This window comes from Balaenoptera musculus, chromosome 15 (assembly GCF_009873245.2).
Source record: "Balaenoptera musculus isolate JJ_BM4_2016_0621 chromosome 15, mBalMus1.pri.v3, whole genome shotgun sequence".
NCBI classification, from domain to species: Eukaryota; Metazoa; Chordata; class Mammalia; order Artiodactyla; family Balaenopteridae; genus Balaenoptera; species Balaenoptera musculus.
Window position 1 is genome coordinate 27,437,167 of NC_045799.1, and position 11,115 is coordinate 27,448,281.

General features: G+C 40.7%; 1 protein-coding gene across 1 annotated transcript; it reads left to right on the forward strand.

Moving 5' to 3' along the window:
• The first annotated feature begins 2,787 nt into the window (after positions 1-2,787).
• On the forward strand, positions 2,788-3,949 carry DEFB121 (defensin beta 121). Its single transcript, XM_036827664.1, has 2 exons — positions 2,788-2,845; positions 3,822-3,949. The coding sequence occupies exons 1-2, from the start codon at positions 2,788-2,790 to the stop codon at positions 3,947-3,949; spliced, it is 186 nt and encodes a 61-aa protein (XP_036683559.1).
• The last annotated feature ends 7,166 nt before the right edge of the window (positions 3,950-11,115 follow it).

Consider the following 11,115-nt stretch of genomic DNA (forward strand, 5'->3'; position numbering starts at 1 on the left):
TTATTTGGCATTATTCAGCTTTCTAATGTTTGCCAGTCGACATCTAGCTGGCTGCCTGATTTTGCATGGCCCATGAGCTAGGACTGGTTTTTATATTTTTAAGTAGTTGAATAAAAATCAAAAGAATAATTATTTTTGACATGAAAATTATGTGAAATTCAAATTTCAGTGTCTATAAATAAAGTTTGATTGGAACAGAGCCACACGCATTTATTTACATACTGTGTATGGTTGCTTTTGTGCTATAAATGCAGAGTTTAGTAGTTGTGACAGACTGTGTGGCCTATAAACCCTAAAATATTTACTACTTGGGCCTTGACAGAAAATGTCTGAAGACCCCTAGTCTAGAGCATTAATTTTTCTTGGAGACAACAGTGCTATTCTATATTGGAAGGAATAGTTTCTGATATAGTTTATTAGTTTGTCTTTGTTTCTACCCATTTTGAAATGATAGACCCTGCCATCATTGTGCTAAAAAGCATTTGGCTCTTTTCTGATCTAACTTCTGTCCTCATGGATTAGGACGCCATTGCTATATAACACTCCACTCCAAAACTTTGGCTTAAAACAGCGATCCTTTATTATTGCTCATATGTCAGCAGCTAGCTGGAGTTTGGCTGGGTTACTCTGCTTGAGGCTGGAGTGACAGGGGCAGCTCGATTTCTCACTGTAGATCTGTGGGTCATCTGGAATGCCTCTGCTCCATGTATCTCTCATTGTCTTTGGACCATCAGTGCATATTCTTCTCGTGGTGATGGCAGAGGCATGAAAAGGCAAGTGAAAACATTCATCACCTCTTAAAGCCTGTGCTCAGAACTGGCACACTGTCACTTCTGCCCATACTTCATTGACTAAAGAAAGTCACAGAGCCAGGATAAAAATGAAGGGAGAGGGAGTACATTCCTTTTAGGATGAGACCTTGACAAAAGTGTGGATTCAAGTAGGGATGAAGGATTGGGGTCAATAATGCAATCTGCAATACATTATAAGAAATACCACAATAGTGGTAAATGGCTTTTCTTTGCTACCTACAAGGATGCTACTTGTTCTTATTAAACTTGTGCTGTTAAAAGTAAGGTCTGTGATCTTCCTGCTTATCCCACTTCACAAATGTTGACATTTTAGTTTCCAGTGGTGATGGCCATGGAGCTATCAAGGTATTTCTTTCTGCTTCTGCCCTTCTTTCAGTGTCCTTAAAATGAACCACTAACATATGGGACACCCTAAGATGTCCTATTTCTGGAAAGAACCCAAGGAACACAGAAGTACCATTTCTCTCTCTCTCTTCTCATTTACCAGAAATGAATTAATAGTAAAAACAAACATATATAAATAGCTCATACAACTCAACATCAAAAAAAACAAACAACCAAGTTGAAAAATGGGCAGAAAAACTGAAAAGACATTTTTTCCAAAGAGGTAATGCAGATGGCCAACAGGCATATGAAAAGATGCTCAACATTGCTAATCATCAGGGAAATGCAAATCAAAACCACAATATCACCTCACAATTGTCAGAATGGCTACCATTAAAAAGAACACAAACAACAAATGTTGGCAAGGATGTGGAGAAAAGAGAACCCTCGTACACTGTTAGTGGGAATGTAAATTGGTGCAGCCACTGTAGAAAACAGCATGGAGGTTTCTCAAAAAACTAAAAATAGAACTACCATATGACCTAGCAATTCCACTCCTGGGTATATATCTGAAAATAACAAAAACACTAATTCAAAAAGATATATACACCCTAATGTTCATAGCAGCATTATTCACAGTTGCCAAGATAAAGATATGGAAGCAACCTAAGTGTCCATCAACAGATAAATGGATAAAGAAGAGGGGGTATATATATATATATATATACACACACACACACACACACACACACACACACACACACACAATGGGATACTACCCAGCCATAAAAAAGAATGAAATTTTGCCATTTGCAGCAACATGGATGGACTTGGAGGGCATTATGCTAAATGAAATAAGTCAGACATAGAAAGACAAATATTGTATGATACCACTTATATGTGGAATCTAAAAATATAACAAACTAGTGAATATAACAAAAAAGTATACTCACAGATATAAAGAACAAACTAGCAGTTACCAGTGGTGGGGGAGGGACAATATAGGGATGGGAGAGGCACAAATTTTGGGTGTAAGGTAAGCTCAAGGATGTATTGTACAACATGGGGAATATAGCCAATATTTTGTCATAACAATAAATGGAAAGTAATCTTTAAAAATTGTATAAAAAATTAAAAAATTTAAAAAAGATATAGCACAATATTCTATAGCTCAATATTCTGTAACAACCTAATTGGGAAAAGAATTTGAAAAAGAATCGATGCATGTAAATGTATAACTGAATCTTTGTTGTACATCTGAAACTAACACAACATTGTTAATCAACTGTACTCCAGTATAAAAAAAAAAAAAAAAAAAAAAAAAAGTAGGAATATTTTCCCCCTTCTTGGCTCCCCAGAAGCCAAAAACTCTCAAAGGCAAGGCTGTGTCTTCTCTTTAACTCCTCTTCCCCCTCTCCTGGCCTCCTCTGGAAGAGCAGAAGAGGGTGGCGTATTCAACAGCCATTCAACCAATGTGGTTGATTACTCATCTGTCTAATCTTAAATGACTGTTCCCTTTCTGGTTCACCGATCATGGCTCTGCCATGCTCCTTGGGGCAATAAATACCAGTCTGGACTGATCACCCAGAATGGAGACCTCTGTCTGTCTTGCCAGCCAAGAAACCTATCTCTACCTGAGCTCCCACCATTCATGAAGTTCCTTCGTCTGATTTTGACTGTTACCCTACTCCTGGTCCAGGTCACCCCAGGTAACCAGGATCTCTCCCAAGGGGCAGTGGGTCAGGGAACCTGATGCATATTCAGGGAACTCTGGGGGCTTTATAGCTTAGGCTGGGAGAATGGCCTTGGGCAGGGAGAATGGCCTTTGGATACCTCTCTAGCCAAGGGGAAGTTTGAGTTCCCTGGTGCTGATTTTTTCAGTGCTATTAGTTGACCACTCTGACCTTCTCTGTGGTTGGCTCTGGAGAAGTTGAACATGATGATGGTGAGGTGGGGCAGGTACACGGAGGAGAGAGACTTGGTCATAGAGTATAGAGGAAGTGGGAGCTTTTCCAAAAACATTCCTTGGGAGAATTTGAATTTTGATCAATTGCCTCTATGAAAATGGTTCCTTAATTTCTGATTGTTTGAGGATTCTGATTCCACTCTCTCAGCCACCCTCAATTTATCTGGGCTACTTTAGGTTGTAGTTTCCCCAGAGCAGCTGTTCCTAATTATTTCAGCTCATTAAGACCAGTGAAAAGCTCTGGAATGTTGTGGAGAAGAGTTTTACAGATAACCAAGAAGACTTGCAGACGTCCTGAGGGGTGTATTTCAGATTCCTGTCCTCTTTCATTAATATGATCAGAGACGGTATCCAAGGGCAAAGGGAAAAGATGGTTAGTTGATACCTGGGCACCTGTGTACCTTATAATATGGTGGAGATGAAAGCCTGGAGAGAGGGGTCCTCTTGCCTCCCCAAAGGCCAGGGAAGGGAAGCTGACTAGTAGGTCCCAGGCCACTGAGTGGGGAGAATTTTGGGATTGTGACTGGGGACACAAGTGGGGAAAGAAAAGATAGTGACTATAATCTCCCTTAAACCTGGAGGATGCCTAATGAGGGCTTCTTCCTCATGTCTTCTTATTTCCCTTTACTGTCTTTTCTACTGGGCTTTGGCCTCCCCCTTCCCTAGCCCTCTGTTTATTTCAAGACTGATCCGTCCCTCTCCTTTCCTTTTAATTTCAGCCATGAAGTGTGGGGGTAAGTTGGGGAGATGCAGAACAACGTGTGAGCAGAATGAAGTATTCTATATATTTTGCAGGAATGAGGTTATGTGCTGTGTAAATCCCAAGTATGTGCCTGTTGGAAACTGAATCCTCAAACATGGCTGAAAGATTGGGATAAATTTCTGTGGTCTGATACCTCATCTAAACTTGAGTCTAACATCACTGGACCCTACAGTTCTGTTAAATCATTCTTTACTGTACCCTGTTTGTGTCTGGCAGTTCTACCCAGTTATATTTAGAGATATTATGTTTTATATATAATTTATATACACTATATTTAGAAATAAATAAGGAGTGAAGTAAGGTGCATATGGGTATTAGGGAGAACAGTATGGACCAGTAAGTGGTAATAATCTCAGTCTTGCCCATAGCTCTCAGCCTGCTGGCCCATGGATGGTCCCAGATGATATAAATAAGGAATGTTCATTCTGTTTGATTCTTGTTTTCTAGACCAGCACTGCCAATAGAATTTTCTGCAACAATAGAATTGTTCCATATCTGTGTTGTCCAATATGGTAACTACTAGCCACATTTGGCTATTAAGCATTTGAAACGTGGCTAGTGTGAGTGTGGAGCTGAAATTTTAATTTAATCTATACTTAAATGTACATAGCTAAATGTGGCTATTGGTTATTGTATTGGACAGTGTAGTAGCTTTAGAGTCTAGAGATATAAAGCAGAGGCAGGCTATGGGGCTCAATCTCTGGGTATTTTAGGGGAAGTCAAGGAGGCAAGCTAGGGTCTGTGGGGAACACATTCTTAGTCTGCTGGTTCTCTTTCTCTACTTTTACACCAAAGGCTGCAACTCTCCTCTGATAATACTTGCAGTTCTGTCTTGTTAGGGACTCCAGGAATGTGCCATTCGCCATGGAGAGAGTTAGTATCAGGTCCCATGTGGATTCCTGCTCCATCTCTTTCCTTTCTCCCTAGTTGGGGCTGCATGGTGTTGAACTGCTGACTAGTCCTTTTCCAGGACTGATCCTGAACTGAGACAACAGGGATTTTACTGTCTCCAGCTCCATGACTTGGGTCATGGTGCCAAGTATTCCCAACCCATTGTTACTCATCTGACTAATCAAAAAGAACTGATTCTTTATCCTGAGTTGGAAAGTTCTGTTCGGAGTCACCTGTCTACTATCCAGTCCCTTCATCTGAGAACACTGAAACTGGCCTCAGGCTTATGGCTTGACTCAGTCATCCCTAGCACGCCTTTTTGATGAGTACCTCCAGCCTTAGTGTCTAAGTATCACTGCAGCTGTCAAAGGATGAGTATTGGATTCAGGATCAGAAGATCTGGCTTCAAATCCTTGCTTGATCACACATCAGATGCATGATCCTAGGCAAACCATTTAATCATCTCTGTTTTATTTTCTCATCTATAAAACAAGGATTTATCTTACCCAAAGCACAGGGATATTGTGAGGATTAAATGAAATAACAGGAAAGTGCCCAGTACAGAGTGTAGCACACATTCGATTCCGATAAATGTAAGTTGAATCTAGATTGATCTGACTCCCTAATTTTCTCCTTTTAGACTCTGCATAGAAATACCCTGACTATAAAAACTTAAGATCCTCCTTCCCCAATTTGTCCCAACTCCTACTTGCCAGATTGAATCACTCTTAAAATTGAAATGAAGCCCTTGACCTCACTAGTTTTTCACTGATCATCTCAACCTCCTGACTCCACTTCCCTCTGTACTCAGGTTGGATATCATGATCTAGCCCTATAACAATTCTTTTTGCAGACAGTCTCAACTTCCATGTTCCACGTGCTTAATATATTCCCAGTTTGGTGGAATGCAACCACTTGCTTGGCTTCTCCATATGTATACTCTATCAGCTAATTATTCTTGGAGAAAATTATCTAACTGGCCTCACTGATTTTATAGGAAATTCAGGGCCTCAAACCTCAAATAGCACTCAACACTTCCCCACCTAATCTCTTGATTTCTTCTAGGAAGCTTGACTTCTCACTCTCCAAAATCACTATTCCATGAGTTTTCCTTGCTCTTCAATTTTCTATTACTTCCTTTCTCTAAAATATTACTCCTTGACTCATAGTTTGAGAAAATGGAAACAACTCCTTCATCTTCTTTTGACTAGGTCTACATATTCTTTCATCTGGTTCTACAACTCCTGTCTTCCTTTTGTTTATGATGGAACAATGATGCCTGCTCCTGAGAAACCACCCCCTCCACTTGTCCACACCCCCTTTTTTCTACCCTACTCAAGGACTTCATCTTCAATTATTCTCTTCATTCTCCCCCTCTCTACTGGACCATTTCTATCATTATACAAAGATGTTCTCGTACCTCCCATCTCAAAATAAAACATCCCTTAGTCCCATATCCCTCTCTGGACTATGCCCCATTTCTTTGCGATTCTTCAAAGAAAAATTTCTCAAAATGCTGTCTGCCTTCACTTCCCTACTTTCTCATTTCGCATTCACTTTTCAACTCAATTCAATTTGGCTTTAACCTGGCCATTGAAACTTCTCTTGTAAAGGTCACTAATTATCTCCAAAGTTGCCAAACTCAATACAGGCGTCCCTATTTTTCTTTCATTGACTTCTGAGCAGTATTTGACATAGGGGCCACTACCTCCTCATTGAAATGCTTTCTTCCCTTGACTTCTGAGTTACCAGACTCTTAGTTTGCCTTTAACTGGCCAGGCAATTTCTTTTGTCTTCTATCTATGCTCTTCCTTCCCTCCTTCCAAATCACCAGGGCTTCTTTCTATTTTTTTCCCCCCCACTGGTGCTTTTAACACCTTCCATATGCTGATCACTTCCAAATTCATATCTCTAACCCCAAACTTTCTCAAACCTCTAGACTGATATATCTGCCTTCTTAAGTGATATCTCCATTTGGATGCCTAATGTATCCTCTTGGTGGGGACCTTGCTTCACCAAGCCTTGTTACTACCCTATTATTTCCCTTTTCAGTAAATAGTAACAACATATACCAGTTGCTCCAAACCTAGAAGTCATCCTTGATTCCTTACTTTGCTTCACTGCATTAAATTTATCAGCAAGTCCTATGGCTGTGCCCCCGAAATATATCTGAAGACCATCCATGCCTTTCCATCTAGTTCAAGCTACTGTATCTTTTTTCCTAGTTTTTTTTTTTTTTTTTACTTTTTATTTTATATCCAAGTATAGTTGATTAACAATATTGTGATAGTTTCAGGTGTACAGCAAAGTGATTCAGTTATAATATACATGTATCTATTCTTTTTCAAATTCTTTTCCCATTTAGCTTGATACATAATATTGAGCAGAGTTCCCTGTGCTATACTGTAGGTCCTCATTGGTTATCCATTTTTAAAAAAAAATTCATTTATTTATTTATTTGGTTGTACCGGGTCTTAGTTGTGGCTTGTGGGCTCCTTAGTTGTGGCCTGCCTGCTCCTTAGTGCAGCACGTGGGCTCCTTAGTTGCAGCAGGTGGGCTCCTTAGTTGTGGCTCATGGGCTCCTTAGTTGTGGCATGTGGGCTCCTTAGTTGTGGCATGTGAACTCTTAGCTGTGGCATGCATGTGGGATCTAGATAGCAGTGTGTACATGTCAATCCCAAACTCCCTAACTATCCCTGCCCCCACCCTTCCCCCCTGGTAACCATAGGTTTGTTCTCAAGTCTGTGAGTCTGTTTCTGTTTTGTAAATAAGTTCATTTGTATCATTTCTTTTTAGATTCTGCATATAAGTGATGTCATACGATATTTCTCTTTCTCTGACTTACTTCACTAAGTATGACAATCTCTAGGTCCATCCATGTTGCTGCAAATGGCATTATTTCATTCTTTTTAATGGTTGAGTAATATTCCATTGTATATATGTACCACATCTTCTTTATCCATTCCTCTGTTGATGGACATTTAGGTTGCTTCCATGTCTTGGCTGTGTAAACAGTGCTGCAATGAAGCCACTGTTATCTTAATCTGAATTTCTACAATAGTTTCCTAACTAGTTTCTTGTTTAATCCTCTAATTAATTTTCCACATAGCAGCCAAAAGGTAAATTATATCCTGTCACTGTTCTGTTTAACACCAAACTATGTCTTCCTGTTTCTTTAAGAGTAAAATCCAGACTCCTTACCACAGCCGGTGAGGCCCCACCCGACCTGGCCTTGCTTACCTCTGTGGCGTCTTCCTTCCTCTTTGCAGTCAGGTCACTCTGGCCTCCTTTCTGTTCCTTCAGGTCAACAAGCTCTTTCCTGCCTTAGGGTCTTACTGCATGCCATTCCTTCTGCCTAAGAAAGCTCTTCCTCTGATATCTGTGTCGTTGTTTTTGTCCCATCCTCCAGGCCTTACAGTTTTTTTTCTGGACAAACTCTTTATTTTCAGATGAGTAAACTGAAAAAATTTTAATATAAAAATCTAGATAATCTGATTTCTTTAAAAAAAATAAAAGACTCAGCAACACGGTTACTCATTCTTGAAAAGTGTCAATCTTCTGGAACCCTCTCCAGTTTGCCACAGTCCTCACCACTCCCTAAAGTTTCCCTGATGAAGAAGCTAAGTATCAAGAGCAGCACTAAAACTCCAAAGTGATGACTCTGGCATACCATGGTAATACACCTGACCTTCTCCCTTCATGTGTGTTACTTGCCTGTCACTGAAGGCAAGTGAACTTGAGGCTTCAGAGTTGCAATAGATGTGTTTCTGTGAAGTATTGGGGGAAATATCATTTACAAATCAAACTCCATCTGAAATGCATGTAGTTTGCTATTCAGTGAAAGCAACTGTAACTATAAATGACCTCTTTTGTAGATCAAATGAGCACACTTGATTATATTTCTATTGCCTTGACAAGAGCTACATATTAGCTTGGCATATAATTCTGAGAGCTTAATTTGACTTTTTATTTATTTATTTTTGGCTGAGTTGGGTCTTCGTTGCTGCGTGTGGGCTTTCTCTAATTGCAGCGAGTGGGGGCTACTCTTCATTGCGGTGCATGGGCTTCTCATTGCGGTGGCTTCTCTTGTTGCAGAGCATGGGCTCTAGGTGTGCGGTCTTCAGTAGTTGCAGCACGCGGGCTCAGTAGTTGTGGCACACGGACTCTAGAGAGCGTGGGCTTCAGTAGTTGCAGTGCATGGGCTCTAGGGAGTGTGGACTTCAGTAGTTGTGGTGTGTGGGCTCAGTAGTTGTGGTTCGTGGGCTCTAGAGCGCAGGCTTAGTAGTTGTGGTGCACGGGCTTAGTTGCTCCGTGGCATGTGGGATCTTCCCAGACCAGGGATCAAACCTGTGTTCCCTGCATTGGCAGGTGGATTCTTAACCACTGTGCCACCAGGGAAGTCCCAATTTGACCTATTAAAATTCTATAAAAGTTTCTCCCTTTTATTATTATGACATTTACTTTTGCACAGCGGAAGCTTGGGTTCAGTGTGACTGTTCTTCCTTTGCAAGTAATCTGTTTGGCTTTCTCTTCCTGCATGGATAAGACCACATCTCTAATGCAATTTTTTAAATTTAATTTTTTATTTTATATTGGAGTATAGTTGATTTACAATGTTGTGTTAGCTTCAAATAAAACTGTTACCAAGACAAGTTGAAGATAGAGTAACATTAAATTAATTTTTGCCAGGGATATGGCAAGCTCATTAGAGCTGTAGATCTAGACATTTTTTTCCACCCTAGAAAGTTTTCCTTTTTGCATATAGTTTAAAAAAACTTTGATTGGTACATAAATTTCATATAAAGTTTACCCATGCTAAGTGATATGGTTCAATGATTTTTAATTTCAGAACATTTCCATCATCCCCCAAATTTCCTTTGTACTCCTTTGCAGTTAATCCCTGCTCCCACCCTCCAGCTCTAGCCGAGCCAGGAATGTACTTGCCCCAGTCATGACCTCAACCTTGGACAGGTATTGGCTCTCCTTAATCATTCATCACTGAGGTCATCACTCCCACCAACAATGCCACTGGACATGGGTGTTCAGGCCTTAAATTTAAATGTCATCCTTGATTATCATATCTAACAAAGTTCTTTATATGAATGCCAATGTCTTTCTTAGCACTTCTCAAAAATCAGTAATTATTTTGTTCATTTGCCCGTTTCTTATCGGGAGAATTTGGATTTCATGTTATCAGGGTCCTTGTCAGTTTTGCTCATCATTCCATCCTTGGAGTGAAACACACTAGGAATGTAATAAATATTTGCTAATTCTATGAATATTTAAAGCTCAAGAAGGTCACCTTTTCACTCAAACAGGCATCCCTTCCCAAATCTCATGCTTTACCATCATCTGAGATGCAAGACTTTGGATGCCGCCCCCTTCACTTCTCACATCAAGCCAGCCCTCAAAGCTTCTTGATTCTTCCTCTGTGATATCTTTGTACAACCCCACTTTCCCTCACTGTTTTCGGGGCTGTTCTCTCACCTTGGTCTCTCATTAGCATCCTCCCTCCTCTTTTCTCATACTCCAGGCCTTTTATCCTGAGTTTTGCTGCTGATCTCTTAATCTCCCTGCCAGGTCACATTCTGGCATCCAATCTCACAAGTGTTCCTTGTTGAATAGAGCAACGTTTTCTCAAGCTATTTGATGATGAAACACCTTAAATTTATTACTGGATGTAATGGTTAGAGATCATTAGAGACCAATTTAAGCAGAAAGGGCATTTCTTGGAAGGATAACATGTAACACATAGAACTGACTGGAAGTCTAGACAATTGGAAGGACCAAGGGGTAGTGCGGAGCAGAAATAATGTACCAGGATCCCACCACCAGCATTGCCATCCTGGAAATGGACACCAGCATCACACCTGGACTCTTGTCTGAATTTCTCCTGCAGTGGCTCTGCCTGCTGCCCATATGTGAGTATGTCCTCCACCTTCTCTGTGGTCTGGATTTAGTCCTTTATGATTCAAAGTTTTTTGTTGGAGCATCCAGTTGGCTGAGCCTGGGTTGTGTGCCTGCCTGCTAATTCCCAAGGTGGCACAAAAAGATTTGCCTTCCATCAAGACCCAAAGAATGGAGAATTATTCCCAGATGGAAAGGGGTTCAGATGCTGAGTGTCCAAAGATGCAGCAAGTGATCACTACTAGGGACTATTACCCTGAAGCCTTTCCCTTTCCCTGGAGTGTTTCCTTTCCACTTTGACCTTTCTGATTGCCAGGGCCAGGACAAGGGAGAGGAGAGGAAGGTGCCTAGAGTGCAATGTAGAAGGAGGCACTCACTCTCAGGGTTGTGCAAGTGTCTCCTTACACGGTGCATCCTAGGCACCTTCTTCACCTCACCCTAGTCCTGACCTT